Source organism: Notothenia coriiceps, unplaced genomic scaffold (assembly GCF_000735185.1).
Source record: "Notothenia coriiceps isolate Sejong01 unplaced genomic scaffold, NC01 NC01_scaffold00027658, whole genome shotgun sequence".
Lineage (NCBI taxonomy): Eukaryota > Metazoa > Chordata > Actinopteri > Perciformes > Nototheniidae > Notothenia > Notothenia coriiceps.
Genome location: NW_011360359.1, coordinates 292,144 through 309,952, shown reverse-complemented (window position 1 = coordinate 309,952; position 17,809 = coordinate 292,144). Strand labels below are relative to the sequence as shown.

At 41.9% G+C, this 17,809-nt stretch overlaps 1 protein-coding gene across 2 annotated transcripts in view; it reads right to left on the bottom strand.

Annotated features, from left to right (window-relative positions):
* Window positions 1–8,857: 8,857 nt before the first annotated feature.
* Window positions 8,858–17,809, bottom strand: part of tns1a (tensin 1a) — an 80,742-nt gene continuing 71,790 nt past the window's right edge. For both annotated transcript variants that reach the window (XM_010785418.1, XM_010785419.1), the window contains 14 exons: window positions 16,992–17,066; window positions 16,164–16,190; window positions 15,907–15,982; window positions 14,971–15,533; window positions 14,805–14,891; window positions 14,549–14,677; window positions 13,964–14,059; window positions 13,807–13,884; window positions 13,646–13,717; window positions 12,941–12,967; window positions 12,545–12,713; window positions 12,037–12,105; window positions 11,870–11,899; window positions 8,858–11,759 (listed from right to left, as the gene is read on the bottom strand). In XM_010785418.1, coding sequence (XP_010783720.1) covers window positions 11,630–11,759; window positions 11,870–11,899; window positions 12,037–12,105; window positions 12,545–12,713; window positions 12,941–12,967; window positions 13,646–13,717; window positions 13,807–13,884; window positions 13,964–14,059; window positions 14,549–14,677; window positions 14,805–14,891; window positions 14,971–15,533; window positions 15,907–15,982; window positions 16,164–16,190; window positions 16,992–17,066 — 1,628 coding nt within the window. In that variant the 3' untranslated portion in view covers window positions 8,858–11,629. The remainder of the gene's footprint in view (window positions 11,760–11,869; window positions 11,900–12,036; window positions 12,106–12,544; window positions 12,714–12,940; window positions 12,968–13,645; window positions 13,718–13,806; window positions 13,885–13,963; window positions 14,060–14,548; window positions 14,678–14,804; window positions 14,892–14,970; window positions 15,534–15,906; window positions 15,983–16,163; window positions 16,191–16,991; window positions 17,067–17,809) is intronic.

Below are 17,809 nucleotides of genomic sequence, written 5' to 3'. Positions count from 1 at the left end.
ACACCAGTATCCAAAGCAAACAGATACGGTGTGCTTGGAAGCTTGGTGCCTTGTACAGCTGCCATGCCAAATCTAAGCCCCACAGATCCTCTTACAGCAGATCAGAGAGTACAAGCAAGGGGGGGGGGGGGTGTTATCATGCACTCTGCAGCATCACGATTCCCATTTCATCTTCACTTCTTGACTCCAAAGCTGATAGGAAAGCAGCATGCAAAAGTGGTTTTGTTGTATTCCCTTCTGTGGGTCTTTTCCAATCTGCAGCAAGAAAAAGTTATGCGAGCAAACTGGATCAGATGATTGCATGATAAATAGTTTCCAACACGCTAGCAGATGGTTGTGTGGGAGTTTTTAAACATGCATAACACGGTGCTAAACAGCACAGGAGGAAGAGGGAAGATTGCATTCATTACATCCAAGATGTTACATTTTCTTGTAGGGAGCGTTATGAAGGTCAAGAACCAGCGAGATGTGGCGATAAAACTTGACTTTTCCCAGCAGGTGGTTCTTCGCTAATGCCGTTTGACTCAAACCACGATGCATTCATGGCACTTAAACAATATTTGGACAGTGTAAAGCTTCTCTGAAGGGAGAAACCATCAAAAGAAGTCAAGCAAGTCGCCCCTTATTTAGATAAAAAGGGATTTAGTCACTCTTTCAAAGTGTTAATTTACAGTTTGAGCCTCCGAAGCTAGGGGCCCCCTGACAAGGCCCCGCAGTACTGTGCATAAACACATCGTAAATAGCCATTATACCTTTGACATTACCTTCAAACTGCGAGGAGAGGACATCCTGTGCAGTCAAAGGGAGAACACTGAGTGTCAGAATGATGGATGAGGCTAGACGGTGTTGTTTTGATGGAAAGATGTGGAGGGCCGTACGCCTGGTGCTACACCGCTGCTGCTCTTACAGTGTGTGTCCCCTCAGTGGAGAAAAAGTGCTCAACATGTCGGCTAGGATTACAGTTTCACTTCGCTCCACGCGTGATTTACTTTAAGGCATTGGCTGCAGGAAGTTTACTTTGCTATTACGCAGGACATTTCAAACTGTTAACACCGCATGCAACACTTTACTTTACAGGCCTTCTTTTATTCTAATGATTTCCTAATAAAGAACCTGGAGAGAGAGTTTCCTGGAAAGAACAGTGTAATCTGGGAGTAATTATAGGGAACGAGCTTAATTGTGTCCAATTAATAACTTCAAATTACACTCGACTGAACATGCAAAGATCTCAGCATGGGATTTAAAGTGTAACTCGGGAGTTTAACCTATATTTCTGAGAGTAAAGTACTATTTGGTTTTTCTGAAATTGGTCCAATATTGAGCTAGAATTCTGCACCCTGTCTCGCTTTTGGACCAATTTTTTCACAGTCAATTAACATCCACTAAAAGTGCTTGTGTTGGCCACTGACCGGCTCACTGTGTTATTCCAAGAGTCTGACCACTATTGAAAGGACCCCACAGAGACATAAAACATTTTCCTTTCACTTGAGAAATGTTTGTTATTGTGTCTAGCAAAGTCTGAAATCTCGTATCCACATTGTCCGAATCAGATAAAGATTCAGCCAGGATATTAAAAAACGTTTAGATAACATTTGTCTCACTCACTGCCTGGCCTTCCCTTCTTCCAACATAGCCAGAAGCCACATTGATTGACAACAAATATTTCATCATTCCGAGACTTACGTGGCTTTGTTACCGTCCTGTCTAAAAGAAGGGCCTCCCAAGGTTGTGTGTGTGCGTGTGTGTGTGTGTGTGTGTGCGTGTGCATGTGCGTGTGCGCGTGTGCGTGCGCGTGTGCGTGTGCGTGTGCGTGCGTGTGCGTGTGTGTGTGTGTGTGTGTGTGTGTGGACAGCAACACTGTCATCAAAGACTCCATCATCAGTTTCTTTCTACACTAGGATCAGGGGAAGACAAAACAGCATGCTCCTATCGTCAGGGAGTTGTTGTGTCCTGGCCTGTGATTTTCTGAACTCCTTCCACCTCACACGATGCTCACTGCTTATTCAATTTTAGTCTTTGCAGACCATTTACATGCACAAAAAAAAAAATATATATATATATCACACTACAGGAAAGGGGAAACATTGATTTCTTTTGTTGGTACCGGAAGACATCTCTAACACTGAGCACCAAAACAATCTAGTTGGATAAATACCGCAAGACGTAAAATAAAATATATCTATTTTTGTATTTAGGGGTTAACTGCTCCTTTGTTCCTTAAGGAACATCTTCTACATAAAGTCAAGCGGTGAACCTGCTCAACTTCACACATGGTCATGAAGCTGCTTTTATTTACACCAGAACTTCACCTCAGGGATTTCAAACGGCCGCTGATGGACACGTTGTCTGTTGTTAGGGTTGAACCCGCGACCTTTTGTTCACGGACAGAGAACAGAGATGCTGTCAGCCCTGATCTCCAGACAGGTGTGTTTGAGGTGAGGATCCTCTTGTTGCATCTAAGGAGACATTCCCTAGTTACTCATGTGTTTTCTTTTCTCACCTTCATTTGTTCTGCAGAGTCTTGCTGAGCAGGCGCACTGCTCTCTGTATCAAGACAAATGAATGGTTCATTATGTATTCACATTTGATAAATAAAATGCCACCACACCTCCCAACATCACACTTAGGACTCGCTCAGTTCCACCACAGTCTTCTGTCTGTTGACCGTTGAGTGCATTGTGTGGGATGAGGATATTGCTCAAGGGTACTACTGGCAGTCAGTGTTGAGAGAAGGATGAATTATGCTTTTTCGCTTCCTCTACCTCAGGCGGACTAGCAGACACACGCCTCTGTGTGTTTCCAGGCTACAGTAGGAGTCTGTGATGACGACCAATGTTAATGATTCATCGATTACTTTTCCAGCTGTCGAGATGAATGATTATGAAAATGATCTGTATGTTTATTTTTGTATAGCGTTCGGCTGTACGGTGAAACACGGCTTTCCATTCAGATCCCTGTATATGGAACAGTTTTGTAAGTATGGGGCGCTACCAATTCTCCAGATTTGGAAAGAAGAATGACAACCACTTCCCAACCATATGAAAATGAAGAAATACTAACAATTTCACCAATTAAATGTACAGGGAGAAACAGATGTCTTTACAATGGAAATACAGCGTCTGTAATATGACAACAAATAATTCTTCAATTATAATAAAATGCCTCATAATATAATATTGCCCAATTGATAATTAGGACATATGTATGAAGGGATTTTGATACAAATTAACTAATAAAAATAACGGTTAAGTATAGTTGTCAAGCATAAACTCTTAGTGAATATAATTTCAGATAGTTTCAGGATGCCCAAATGAGAAAAATAAGTCTCAAAAGGGTCCAAATACCTGAGTTTCTGGCTGATAATGTCTGTCGAAATGCAGTTTGCATTGTATTCAGGATGTATCAGAAGGATCTGGTTGTGCAACAGCACCATTAGGATCCACCAGGTGATCCGCATGACCTCCAATCAACTCCGGGGGAGTGTGACATCCATCTGAAATGAATTCGTAAAAGGACAAGACAACAAGTACCAAAGAATGAGGGACTGTTTAGTTTACAAAAACAATAGTTAGAACATAACGTAATAAACTACTACAGTCGAAGATTGATGAATTTAAAGGGGTGTTTGGTGTCGCACAGATAAAACAACGGAAGAAGACAGGCACAGATAATCTGACTGTGAGGCCATCCTGCATTTGACATAATATAACTCAACAGCATCTTCATCATGACACCATCAGGATTATTTTTCAGATTTAGGACAGCCCTCTCCGGAGTCACATCAAACATTATGTAACATTATTACACATAAGGTATCACAGGCTAAGTAGTATTCCTCATTACAAGTAAACTGAATGGCTTATGCCAGTCTTGATCCCATAATCTCTGCTTGTCATGCAAGATGAATCATGGAAGTATTTTATATGATAATTCAATATAAGTTTACCTTTGAGTGCAGAAACGTTATGAATTTAAAGCAAGTTTGTAGAAGGAAAGGAAAAGAACAGAGCAGAACACGGTGAAAAAGAAGGTATTATGAATGAGAGAAAGAGCACATACCGTACTGAAGATAGAGTATCATATATATGATATCCTGTTAATATTAAACTCCTACTTTCCTGAAAGCATTCCTGCTATGTTGGAAAGATTTACAATGTGCAGTTTACAGATGAAGGAATTTACAGCATATACAATATGCGGGGTGTTTGAATGTGCATACTTCTCTGTCTGTTTCTTCAAACAAAATGATTTCAAATGAAGGGGGAAAAGCAGAATAGGAATCCAAGTTTTGGATAAAATATGATGTTTTAAGAGGAGATAAAAAGGCGGGTTACGATGGATACTTTTTTTGCAGTTTTCTGCCAGCTCCGTCTCTGAATGAATGTGTCGAGGGGTGTGGGTTCCATCGTGGAGGAGATCGTCTCGATTTGTATTGCCATTGGCAGAAGTCATAGACTAAATAATGGTTGTGTAATGGAATCGGTGCTGCCTAAAACACGGGGAATAAATGTTGGTGGTCATGTTCATTCATGCTGGTAATAATCACTGCCTATTCACGAAAAAAACTCTATTCAAAGCAAAGCAATTATGAACTTTGGACAGACACTGATGGTGTTGCATCGATCCAAGATTTAAAACCACTTGTGTGTCTGGTACACTCAAAGTTACGATACTAGGCAACTATTGAGGAGAAATCGCTCCAGCTCTGGGAGCACATGTTCACCTCAAAAGGCACTCCGAAGCCAGATGAATCTTCAAGTCAAAGCATTCTTTTCCTTCTTTCTGCTTTGGAAAACATTCCAGGAATAAGATCTCAGATGTGGAGACAAAAAGGCGCCTTGTACTGTAGATACATGTCACATGAATAATATCACCTTTGAAATGTTTTAATAAAAGCATCTGAAAGAAATTATGCAGGTAACTCCACACATTGTGGCGCTTTAAAGCTGGCCCGAGGAAAGAGCCCTGAGGCTCCTCAAGGGCCACGTCGTAAAAGAGAAACACTTACGCCCGACATGACTCAAGTTTGGGAGTTTTCACATTTATGACAGTTGGTGTTTTCTCTCAATGTACTACGCTCATGTCTGTATGCTAAATATGAAGCTCTAGCCAGGAGACAGTTAGCGTAGCTTAGCATAAGACTGGAAACAGGGAGGAGTAAATCAATTATGCCCAAAAAATCAAATCCAGCTACCGGCATCTCTAAAGTTCAGTTAACATATGTATCTTGTTAATTCTGTACAAAAGTGTAGTTTTGAGGGTGCTTCACATGGCTTTGTCTTTATGCTGACTATCTTCTGTCAAAATGTGAACTCTTCCATCAAAATTCAAATCACTTTTAAAAAAACCTCTACCGTCTCTGAAACCACAAAGTAAGTACAACGTCTGTATATATCCTTGTGGCATAGACAAGAGGAAACATCCTTATCCTGACCCTCGCTGGATGAAATCTGTTCCTTCCAAATCTAAGTCAATGCTTGACTGAGATGCCTCATAGTCTCCACTCAGTCTCATAAAACTTGAAAGCTGAGTTGGATTTGAATACTCCCACGACTCGAACACGTACGTCGGTGCGGAAGATATGAGCGCTGATTGTCTGATGCAGGATCGTTGTTCCGGAGAGATTTCACACGAGCGTGAAGCTAAAAGGGAGTCAGTGAGCTGTTGCGGGGACACTGCGAGATTCTAACAGGGCCTGTTATGCGGCTTTGGAGCGGGAACAGCTGGCTCGTCTCAGAGCTCTCTCCGGCCTCTTTCCGACCAACATGTGGATGTGAAGAGAAGCCCAGCGTAGCATTTCCACCCCTAATAAGCCTCCACTGTTATCTTAAGGAAATCCTCAGGAGCTGACAATCATTCAAACTGCGGATATGTCAGGGGTTACGAGTGTAGTCCGTAGCAAATGGGCTAAATCAAAACTTCTCTTGAGAAGATTACCACTGGCAGGAGCAGCACTTGAGCAAAAGAAAAACAATGATGAGCTTTTAATAATTTCCTCCAAGATTTTTCTTCATTATACGCCTGAAAATGTCATCATGTCATGGGCGATTGGTAGGAAGAAAGGAGCCTGTAATAAGCCCTCTTTGGGAGGTGAAAAGATACACGGAGGAGGCGGAGTGCAAACCAAAACAAGCAGGTTGATTTTTCCATTTGATAAGGACAGAGTGGGAACTTTCCCTTATTTGAATATTTACAGTCCAGTGGCATCTGCGTGAGTACGGGTCAAGTGTTTCCCAATCGGGCCTGTGTGTAGGAAGCTCATACCTGGGTGAGAGGCCTCTCACAGACGGTACACATTTCCACTGCGTACTTCACTTCATGTTCTGCACGGCACTTCAACACTGAATTCACTTCTGAGGGAAAGACAATCTGAAATGACTTTCGATCTCACTCAAAATCATCAAGCAGTTGATCTTTGGTGTCAGCACAGCCGGTAATAAAATGTATTTTCTCTGGAAGTGAAGTACCTCCACAACTGTTGGAGGAACTGCCATTACATTTAGGGGTAGTGATTTGCTACATGGTTGTGGTATGTCATTGACCTTCATTGGTCAAGGTTAGTATCAGTCAAAGGCTAGGTTGAAAGCTTTGATATAGGGATATGGTTCAGGTAAGGCATTGACCTTGAGTGGTCATTGTTAGCATTGGTCGGTTTCTCACAAGAGTTGACGCGAATCTACCCCCATCTAGATACTAACTATGAAGAAGGATAGAACCCTTGTGAACTGGCGGAGGCTACATTTTTTTATTTTACCTTTATTTAACCAGATAAAAAGCATTGAGATAAAATCTCATTTACAATGCTGACCTGGCCAAGAAGGCAGCAACGTTACACATAACACATAACACAAACATTAACTCTTAAATTCAAACGAACCTGGCCTTTGCTATAAACTGAAGCTTTTATCTTCCAGATCGGATGGAACTGAGGACTGGAGAACTACTGGTGTTTTATTTGACAAGTAGAAATGCTTGGTCAGGACTTTCTGAACCTTGGTTGATCGCAGGTCGTACACATTTAATACTTCTTTCTCTTGCTTCTTTGACGTATAACACCTTTAGCGAACTAGGGACCATCACGGTGGTTTTCATCCAAGCCCTCCTCCTTTAAAGACGATTTCAAAGCAGAGAGGCATCTGGTCCTGATTTTTTATTCTACGAATTGTCCGTCGATTGAACCCCCGAGCCACACGGTATCGGGGCGTCACGCCTCTGATCCGACGCTTGAACTCTCACTGTTGTTTTTACAGCCAAGACATATGCTCGGTTTTGAGTGTGCTTCTTACTTATGCTGCGCACTGGGGATCTCTTGTAAAAGAAAACTTTGCTATCAGTTGGATTTCCTTGTTCAAATAAAGGTGTCAAATCAAATCAAATCACATTTGCTGCAGACAGGAACAGGAACATGGCTTCCACCCACTGCATGGGACCATTACATGAGTCTGTGTTGTGTGGATGAATTAATCTAGGCCTATATGTAGTAGTGTCTATGAACTGAGCCAGGACCCATGATGCGTACCTCCCTTACAGCTCATAATGTGCCGCGGCGAGGCAAAAAGAGCGACAGTGCGTATGTAATATGTCAGGGGGGAAGTGTGTCATGCATATTTGGGAGTTTGAACACTGTCTGCAGCCGTGAGAACCTCACAGAGTTCTGATTATATTTCTTTATTGGCTGTCTCTCATCCGTCTGACTCTCGCCGGTCTCAGGCGTGGTGGGGCTCCAGCAGCCGACAAACAAACAGACGGGCTACTGCTTGGAGAGATGCCTGGTTCTCTCTGGATTTCCCCCGAGTGGCTCAGCGTCTCGGTCACAACAAACACACACCTGTTATCAATCAGTTTGTGTTCGTGTGGTAGTGTTGGAGTATTTCGTTTTCTGGCTTCTTTAAAACTGAACTAGTCAGGAATAACAACTGAGAATCACCTGAAAAACAGAACCAAATTGTAAAAGAATATCAAAATAAAAGAAATGGTAGTGATATCACTCTAAAACTAAAAATAACAAATATGTCATTTAGAGCACTGCATAACGTATCAATGACTATTTTTATATGTGACATTTACCAATTAAGATATGTGGCATAGTCTGATTTAATTCAGGTTTTAGGAGCCTTTTTGGACAACAGCACACGGGCATGTGTGGTATTGTGGATCTTGTCACAGTTTGCTACACACCACCACTTGCCAGATTTGTCTCTGTTAGCAAGGCTTGGAAAGAAATGCATGTTGAAAATAAATCTGGTCTCAAGGAGAAACACACCAACTTTGACACAGTATGAAAGACTTGGATATCAACAAGTTTCTGGATGTGCACAAACATCGCAACGCCAAACTTTTCAAGAATCTGGTTGAAGGAATGAAAACGGAATGCTGTGGTTACATGGTGTCATTTGTCCACCACTGATGGAATACTTTAAGAATGATCCCATTTGGACAGCTGCACGCAAACTATCGACTATCGACTTTCATTAGCCATGTAAACAGCTTTTCCAGGAATATTTGTTCTTGGAATAAGGGCCAAAAACGGATCATTTTGTGGCTGTAGTCAATAATGTCATCATTTGTTTCCATAGCTTCATACAAACATGCAGGAAGAGCAGAGGTTGAATCTAAGGCGAGAAACATTTGCCATTCAGTTTAAAATGAACAAAAAAGTAAAAATGGGAGGAGAGCAGCACGTGGGAAGGAGATTGGGATTGGTTTCGTGAATCTCGGAACATGAGGAACACGCAGCATGTGTTCCAGATGAACCCTGACGAGGTGAATTCAGCTGACAGTGCTGCTAGTGATTAAGGTTGAGGAAGGACCATACCGTTTACAAACACACTCAAATCTAAAAGAACACCCAAATGTCTTGAATGTAACTGATTTGTATTGCTTTAATGTTTTTTTTTCTCCTTAGGAACAGGTAAGCCATGACAATATAATGTAAATGATAAGCGCAAACAAAATCTGAGACCCTTTTGTACATTCATTGTAGCACATTCATTCAACAAGTCCTATCTGTACACCGGGTCACTGAAATCACTTCTTTTTCACTGAAACATGGCAACGCTCGACTCAAAGCCAACAGGTCAAAATGCTTTTTTCAATTAGGAGATTATTCTTTTTTTATTTATCCCAAAAAATTGCTTTGTTAGTAGTCAATCATTTGCACTGAACCTCTTTGCTTTAAACAAAGCGCCGCCACACATTCTTCCATTCTTTAACACTGAACTGCGATAATGACAATGAAACCGATATTTTTTTTTAAAACAAAGAATAAATAAGAATAAATAAATCAGTGACTTTTCGAGAGGGCCGGAGCAGAAACCTTTTGGCAGTCTGACAGAGACACGTCCGACTTAATTTACCTCCAATTTGGACTCTTCTTTTGGCATTGTGAATGTAAGTGCTTCGTTTACACACTTCTAACCGGGACACAGCGGACCGGGCGATGGAGGTCTGCACAAAAAAAAGGTCTTCATGGTGGATGTGTAAACCCCAGGCCCCCCTGTGTAAATGAAATGACCAAAAACACACATTTCTGCACGTACTGAGCTGAGCAAAACGTGTGCGGAACAGAAAAATGGAGTAAAAGCGACATGCACCATAGTGTTTTGAATCTTTGGCAAAATCATAATTGTAACTGTCATGGGTGCTGTTTTCATATTGCATTAGAGGGTTTGCTCCTGACATTTTTAGCGTGCTTCCCTTTTTCAAAAAATCATCTACCATCTACGACGCGTTAGCTTCTGTGAGCTGTCGAAAAAGCGCTCAAATGCTTCTGTCCATGCAATTCAGACGCTTCTATCTCACTCATGCCCTACCTCGTTCTGAGAGAACGCAAAAACTTAAAATGAAAAACATGACAAGCCGAAAAAAATAAAATAAAACATATACATGTACAAAGTAATGTACACCATATATTCAAACACATTTCAAAATCGTCAGACTTTGAAATCATTAGCCAAAATAAGTATATCTTTTTTTCTCAACCCCGTTAGGTAATCTTATTTATCTAGACTGTACAATATATGTATATATGAGTAATCATGAGGGACCAAAGCAACAAAAATAAATACTTTTTCGCTATGTCACCTTTCAAAGTAGTATATCTATGTACATTTATATCAATATCAATTTTCCTTAGCTTATTGTGAGTGGTTGAGCGTGTGTTCAACAAGCAGGCATTGGCGCACAGTGTGGAAACTCCTTAAGTTTTTTAATCTTTTTGCCCTAAAAGGTATCTAAATGTAAATTTTGACGACACTGTGGAAGGAAAAAACAAAGACGGGACTGTCCTCGATACAGTGAAAGGTAACCCTGGCTCAAATGGACCAAAAACTAAAGAAAAATGAAGGAAAAATAAAGCATCTCACCATCATGTGACTACTTCAACAATGGGTTGTTCTACTTCTTTTTCAGGACTCTTATTTTTTTTTTCAGAGTACAAAAAGTTTTCATGCAGTCTTTGACAAGTCATACAACCTCAGTGTCCGGAGGTTTTAAAGTCATTTTTAGCACACAGCATAGAATGTTTTCAGTGATGTTGAATGTAGCTATGAGGGAGAGGGAAGGGGAGGGGGAGGGGGGGGTGCAATTTGGGACAACAACATGCATAAAGAACAGTGCATAGGTCCAGGTCATTGGGGCCAGTCCCTGGTGATCTCCAGTGTGTTTCAGTGTCTATCAACAGATCCACTACTGCAAGCAGTTGGTGAAGGGGGAAGGGAGGGGGAAGGGGGTCCAAGCCTGGATGAGTGGCGCCATCTTGTGGTCTCTCTCCGTCTGCCATGCGATCAGGAGTTGCTGATTTCCAGGACAGTAATCCCATAAAAGCGAGAGGAGGGGTGGTCAGGCTTGGACCGGAGGCCGAGGTGATGCATCTGTGCACTTTTTTTTCCTTCTTTTTTTTTTTCAAAGTCTGGTTTGCAGTTCCCATTGGTCACTGCAGAGCCCTTTCTGACGCACATCAGACCTGGAAGCGACCACTCTAAAGGATTTCAAGATGAGTTTGGTGGAAGGTAGAAGAACCAAGCTTAAAGATCAAGCTAACATGCATAAGGTCTTCAGACTCTGTTTTGCTAAAAGCCATCAAGGCCAACATTTTTTTTCCTGAAGACGAGTTCAAGAAGAAATCTCTTTTTTTTTTTTTTTCTTCATCTTTTGAAAAGAGGAAATAATAATGGCTTAATAGCTACATCATTCTTGCACTTGTATTGCAACTACCTTTGGTAAATCAATCAACAAAAAACGACAACAGAAAACCCCTGAAACATACGAGTCTTCACGCGTTCCTCGACTGAACTTAGCATTGTTCCTTTAGTCTTTAGCCAGCATTTTTCTTCTAGTACAGGTTTTCCCCCCGTTAGTAGATTTTCTCCCTTCAATGGCCTTCGTGTTTGTCACGTTCTCAGCTCCACACCGCACTTCCTCTACAACCCGCTCTGGATCCACGCCAAAATCCTTCACCTCTTCCAAAAAAGTCAAGACAAACCAGCAAGGCAGAGAGAAAAAGAGAGAGAAGGGAAACAGAAACAAACCGACAGGAAACAGAAAAGAAAAAGGACACCATCGAGTCCCGGCGACTCCAATGACGGAGGAAGATTTCAAAATGGCCGCTGCCATTCGGACGCCAAAGGTTTCACCGCTTCATCATCTTGGAGGCGAAGCTGACGATGGCGGAGGCGGGCTGATCTGGGTCCAGCTCCGCGAACAGGTGGCTCACATTGTCTGTTGTGCTTCCTTGTTTCCTCGCCACAAATCCAAAAAGCCTGTTGGCAATGAAGAGAAGAGCATTTTTGATACTCGAGCAACATTATAGCTTAAACAATTATTTCTAAAATGCACAAATACTAATTTATCCTAAAGCATTTCAACTTACTTCACTGAGCCACCTCCTTCTTTGCCCCACCTATTAGAAGAAAGCAGGTTTTTAAATGGCCCCCTCCAACGTTCCATAATGATTTTTTTCAACTTACAACAGCCATAATGTGCGACGTAGATTATTATTTTTTGTCTATGATATTTGTACGAAACAAGTTAGCTTACTTTCTGTCCTGGGGATCAATGTCACAGAAGGTCACCGTGTTAATGGGATAGTGTCGCCTGAAGAAAAGCCTGCAGCACGAGAGAGGAAGATTAATCACAGCAGTAAACACACATGCCTTCTACAAAGCATACATTTCTATATTTGTAAAGTTCCCATGTGATAGAAGCATATTTAATAATAAATAGTGTCGTCTTCAGAATCAACACACGAGGGCGCCAAAGCACCACTGTTTCTCTGCTTAATTATTGCCTCTTGTTTATCTATTTTTTTTTATTATTACAAGACATCGTTAAGAAAAATAAACACACATATTTTATTGTTATATTTTACTAAATTATTTTATTTTTTCTTATTTATTTTTAGCTATTGTTTTTAAGATATGTATGAGGCTTCTCGACCTCTCCTTTCACATTTAAAATGTATACACTGGTCGTGTGGGTGTGTGCGAATAAAATGAATTAAACCCAATGTGCCGTCTTGTTTGAAAGTTTTTGCGCGTTGACTCACTTCCTCTGACTGTCGGTGAGCGTGATGCCCTGCGTGGACACTTTGAAGTGCACGCTGGTGGCTGCGGGCAGAGGGTTGCTCTCCAGCGTCTGACTGATAGCCTTGGCGATGGCCTGAGGCCCCGTCAGGGACTCCATGTCCACAGAGTTGATGTAGAGAACGTTGCACGCTAGAAATAAACAACACCGATGCATTGTTAGATAAATAAAGAAACAGGAAGTGCATGCAGGTAAATGTAAGGGGAGGGGTTGTATCATACACAGCACAGTGACTAGATTATCTTCAATACATGCATTTCACTAAAGGTTGTTTTGGCTAGCACATAATAATGTTTCTGTGAGAGCAGGCATCCTCACAGAGTGCACGATGGAGCAGAGCAAAGCAGTCTTTATTTACCATGAGCCTCCTCAGGAACCTTCTGAACTGTAAGGCAAGAAGTGAGCAAATTAAGGATAAATGTAAAAACCATGGAAATACTGCAAACAGGCCATGCCCCATGCCGAAGTCGGATTTTACCAAGGTGGGACGATATATTCATCAAATATTTTAAGTTTAAAATGTGATGTACTATACAGTATATGGCTCAGTTGTCAAATTTAACAAAAATATTGGGGTTCTTTAGTTTTACTGCTTTATGTACAGTAAGTGTGTTTGTTAAGTTAAATAATTTTTTCTTTGTCCTTGATCATTATTGGCTAACCAATAACATATTTTGTCTTTTTGTGCTTGTTTTTGTTAATTCTGTGCATCATATGTGTATTTTTTTCTTCTGAACTGTATGCATAAGTTCAGTTTCTCTCAACGTATGTTATACTTGACTCTAAATGTATACTTCAAGAGGAACTATCTAGACATTTGTGTGAAAATCCAGTACAATGTGGTATTGTTTAAGCCACCTTAATAGCCAAAGCTTTTTTAAGTTAGATGGAACAATATCTGAAAAGTGTCCCATTAACTACTATGTTCTTCTGCTTATGACTTCCTTCATAAAGTGCCTCCATGCTTCCATTCCAAAACATATTCATGTTGCTTTCTGCCATGATGATGGAAGCAGAGGTGCAGTGGTAGAACCTTTTATAAGAACATCTGTCCACAGCTTACCTGCTCCCTGCTTCAGGAGTTCAACCGTTGGATCAGTGGGGGTGGCGAGTTCCAGCGCCTCTTCATTTGGGTCTGTGAATGCCAAGATAGAGAACAACTTGGATCAATGCTGTCAGAAAATATTCATAAATACAATCTGAAAATAAAAGGGGGATGCTGACCTTTGGCGGGGATCATGAGCTTACAGGGCAGAGCCAGCGGAGTCATGGAGTGTTGGTACACCAGAGCAGAGAGACAGCCTGAAACACAGAGGGTCTCTGATGAGCTGAGTCACTCTGATTTGAGATGATAACAAACGGGACTGGATGGTGAGCTCACCAAAGTAGGGCTCGTTGGGACAGCCCTTCAGACGCACTCCTTTAGGGCTCGTCTCGATCAGGAAGTGCCTCACCAGCTCATTGGTCAAGTCACCAACTGGAACACAAATTAAGACAGCAACAATGAAATGAAGACGAGTACTTGTTCAAAAAGACAGATATTCTTTCTTTCTTTAAAAAATGGACAAACATATCAGTATCTTGTGAGCACTAGATATTTTATTTTGCCTTGTAAGTAAAAAAAACGTTGCCCCTTAGCATGGACACACACATCCCTTAAATGTAAAAATATTATTACCCTTTTTAATGTCCTGAAGCAAGGACATTGAAACAGTATCAGTAAAACATTTGGACATGAACACATTCCCCTTAACACATAAACAGGTATTCCTCGCCCATCCCAATCTCTGCTATACTCACCCATACCTTTTAGATTATTCATATTTAACTTATATGAAAATAGAAATATGTGCCTTGGACTTAAAGTAAAAATGTATCTGGAAGCGGGATTAAAAACCTTTGAATAAAGCATTTTTAAACGGTCAGATATTCTGATTCAAAATGAAACTTCCACGCTGATCTCTACCTTTCTTGTTCTGCTGGATGGTGGGTGGGGGGCAGGCCACCTTCATGGCCAGGCCGTAGGCTCCTCTGAAGGAATGGCTGTCCCTGATGACGAAGGCCCCCGGCTCCCTGTCCTTCAACACATTGATGGCTGGAAGGAGGAGAGAGGAGACGAACAAGGAGGCAAAACAAGGACATGGTGACTATTGTTATTTCCTCTCTTTCACTTGGAGACTGATGAATGATAGTGAGTACAGTCTGTACTCTGGAGCCCTCACCTTGCTCTCTGGTGATGTCCGGCTTGTACCAGTACTTGGACGTATCCTGAACAAACTTGACGTTCATCTTAATGTCCGGATAGCCATCTGTTTGCAGACAGGGGAATGATAAGTGGAGAGGACACAAACATCCTGAGAGGCAGTAAACGTCTCGCTCATGTCTCACCGTATATGGACTTGGGGCCGTCGGGCAGAGTGTGTGTGCCGGTCAGAGTGTGTGTGCCGGTCAGGTTTGGCGTGCTGCCCCCGCTGGCTGGGGTCAGGTTCTTGTTGTCCGTCCTCTCCGCATCCCCGCTGGACATGTGCCTCTTCTCCGGCAGCTGGGGGGAGACGGGGAAGGCGGGGGTGGAGGGGGGCTGGGCGCTCCCCTGGCGGGAGGCAGCACCCAACTCGTCGGGCGTGCTGTGCCCGCTCCCCGCCATGCGCCGCCCCATCAGGGGGCTGGGGGGCACCCCGCCACCGCCTACTGTTTTAGGGCTCCGGCCAATCAGAGGGCTGGAGGGGACGGCGGCTGGTTGTCGGCCCAGCGAGGGGCTGCCCTGGCCCAGGCGTCTCTGCAGGGCGGGGCTGGTCGGCGTGTTGGTGGCCACGGTGCGGTGCAGCGTGTTGGGGCTCCCGGGGACCGTGTGGACCCCCATGACGCTGACCTGGGACCCCTCAGGGGACCCGGGTCTGTTGGAGTAGGAGGGAGAGGGATGAGGGGCGCCATCGGAAGAACCAACCCTCCTTCTACAGACAAAGAAAGACATAGTTATTATTTTTGAGACAGCATTTTATATTATGTTACATTTTATTAGCTGATACTCTTGTTCAAAGTGACCTACAAGAGGTAGAATCAAGAGGATACAAATTCAAGCTGCAAGAGTCCTGCAAGTAGCTTCATAAAGAGGTGAAACAAAGTATAAGGGTTGCGCAAGTATCTGCATTATTAATAAATATCTTGATCATTTCCTAGAATAACTAGAAATGTGTGCCAAATGTCAGTTCAACGAGATCCCAGGTGGTTTCACATTCCACATCAAAAATGACAAAAAGGTGGTGTTCAGTTGCACAATGAAACTCGCATACATGATATATTGATACACAGAGGAACTGCACTCACCCATCAGCGCTGTGGATGGGACTGCTGGAGGAAAGAGGAAAGTTGAACCCTCTGGACTCCCCAAAATAGCGATTATCTGAAGAATACAGAGCATCCAAAACACACAGTTAGTCTCAACTTAGTGTGTCATTCAGCACGTTGTCCTGAAAAGAGAATCTGAGGAGACCTGGGGTGCAGCAAATATTTAGCTCGCAGTGTAAAAGTGAAAAAACAAAGGAAATGTGTGGGGGTCAGGAGCTGTGCAGCAGTGGCCTTACCTTGATCTCCATCATTAGAATCAGAGTCTGACAGCGAGAAAAGGTAAGAGAGGAAGAGATGTGTGGGAGAGGAGGAGACAAGGAGGACACATGTGAGCGCAAAGCCAGAACTGTAGAGAGTTAGCTGTTAGCATTTAGTGGAACCAGCTCCAGGTGTAGTACCAGTTTAAAGCAGCAGAAAGCAGCAGAAGCTAAAAACCACTGCAGCTAATCACTGCAGAGCTTCAGGATGACATAATGCAGAGACCCTGCTGCACTGAGCACACCATCACACTGTACAATGTTTCAGGAATGTGTCTTTTTATTAGATTTTTAAGTCTGCTACATCATTTTAAGTTTGATTTTCTTTGCTTTTGAGAGTGTGTTTTGGTTAGTTTTCAGGTTTTTATTTGAAGGTTAAGGCTTAGATTGTAAATATCTAGTTTGGTTTGATTTAAAAATGTAGATTTGGGAAGTTGTGTTCTCTTTCACTTCCAAACTACTGAAAAAAAGGTGTCACCTGCAATTCCATTGAGACCACAGTTTGTTTGCATTCGATCTACAAACGATTTTAGATAATGCTCATTAGGTAAATCCAAAACCGTGATTTATTGTGAAATGTCGAAAGGTAATATTGTTTAATTTTTTCCTGAAGGATGTCTTTTTTAAATGTAATTTTGGTTTAGGACAACATATTACCGGTAGTTTCCCAAAAAATTTTTTTTTATCTTTGGATTTTCCACAAGTGATTAATAAGGAGTTCAAACAAAGAGCTAACACTGTAAACAAGTGGAAATATATTTGCAAGATGAGAGACAGAACATGAATGAATAATATTTGATAACTGACCTGATCCAGCGTGGTGATGAGGCTTCAGGCCCAGCGCTGACAGAGGAGTCTTCATCAGACCTGGAGGAGAGCGAGCTGCAGGCAACGAGAGGAAAAAGAAATATTACAACAAAGCATAAACACTTAGGATGGCAGTGGGATGAGAAATGTACACTGAAGCCATGCAAGGATGAAACACAACCACTTTAAGGAATGAAAAAACAGTTCTTCACTTTAGCATCAAAACAATGATACATATATATTTTTTTTAAAACGAGATATTAAGCTGAAATTGTGCATGTTTTCAAATGCCAGATCATGTACAAATTCAAACTAAATATGTTATAGTAATGTAAAATACTGTCGGTGCTTTACAAAGGAGAAAATTGTCAAAGTATATACTATTTCGTACTCTCTTAAATATCATAATTATTTGACATGAAAAATGTCAGATATCAGCGTCACCGATAAATCCGAAGTCTTTTCCAGTGGTCTTTTTCCGAAAATGTGTGAAACTAGATAAATGAATTGGCAATTTGTCCCCCAAACAAATAATGGCGCTGTAGCTGAAAATAATCAGCCATCCACAACACAGGTATGTAGTCATGAAAAGGTTGGAAGTTTAAAAGCATGCTGCTACTAAAAGTCAACAACTCTGGATTAATGTTGCCATAAAGAAAACTGAAGAGTTACTTCCAAAACAAGATGTCAGAGAATGTCTGTCTCGGGAGCCAGAGAGGAATCTGAACAGTCACTTTCCTCTGTCACTGCTACCAACGTAACAAGGTAAAGTGATCCTCAGCGAATAGACATCAATCGTTCGGGAATTTAACTTTTTT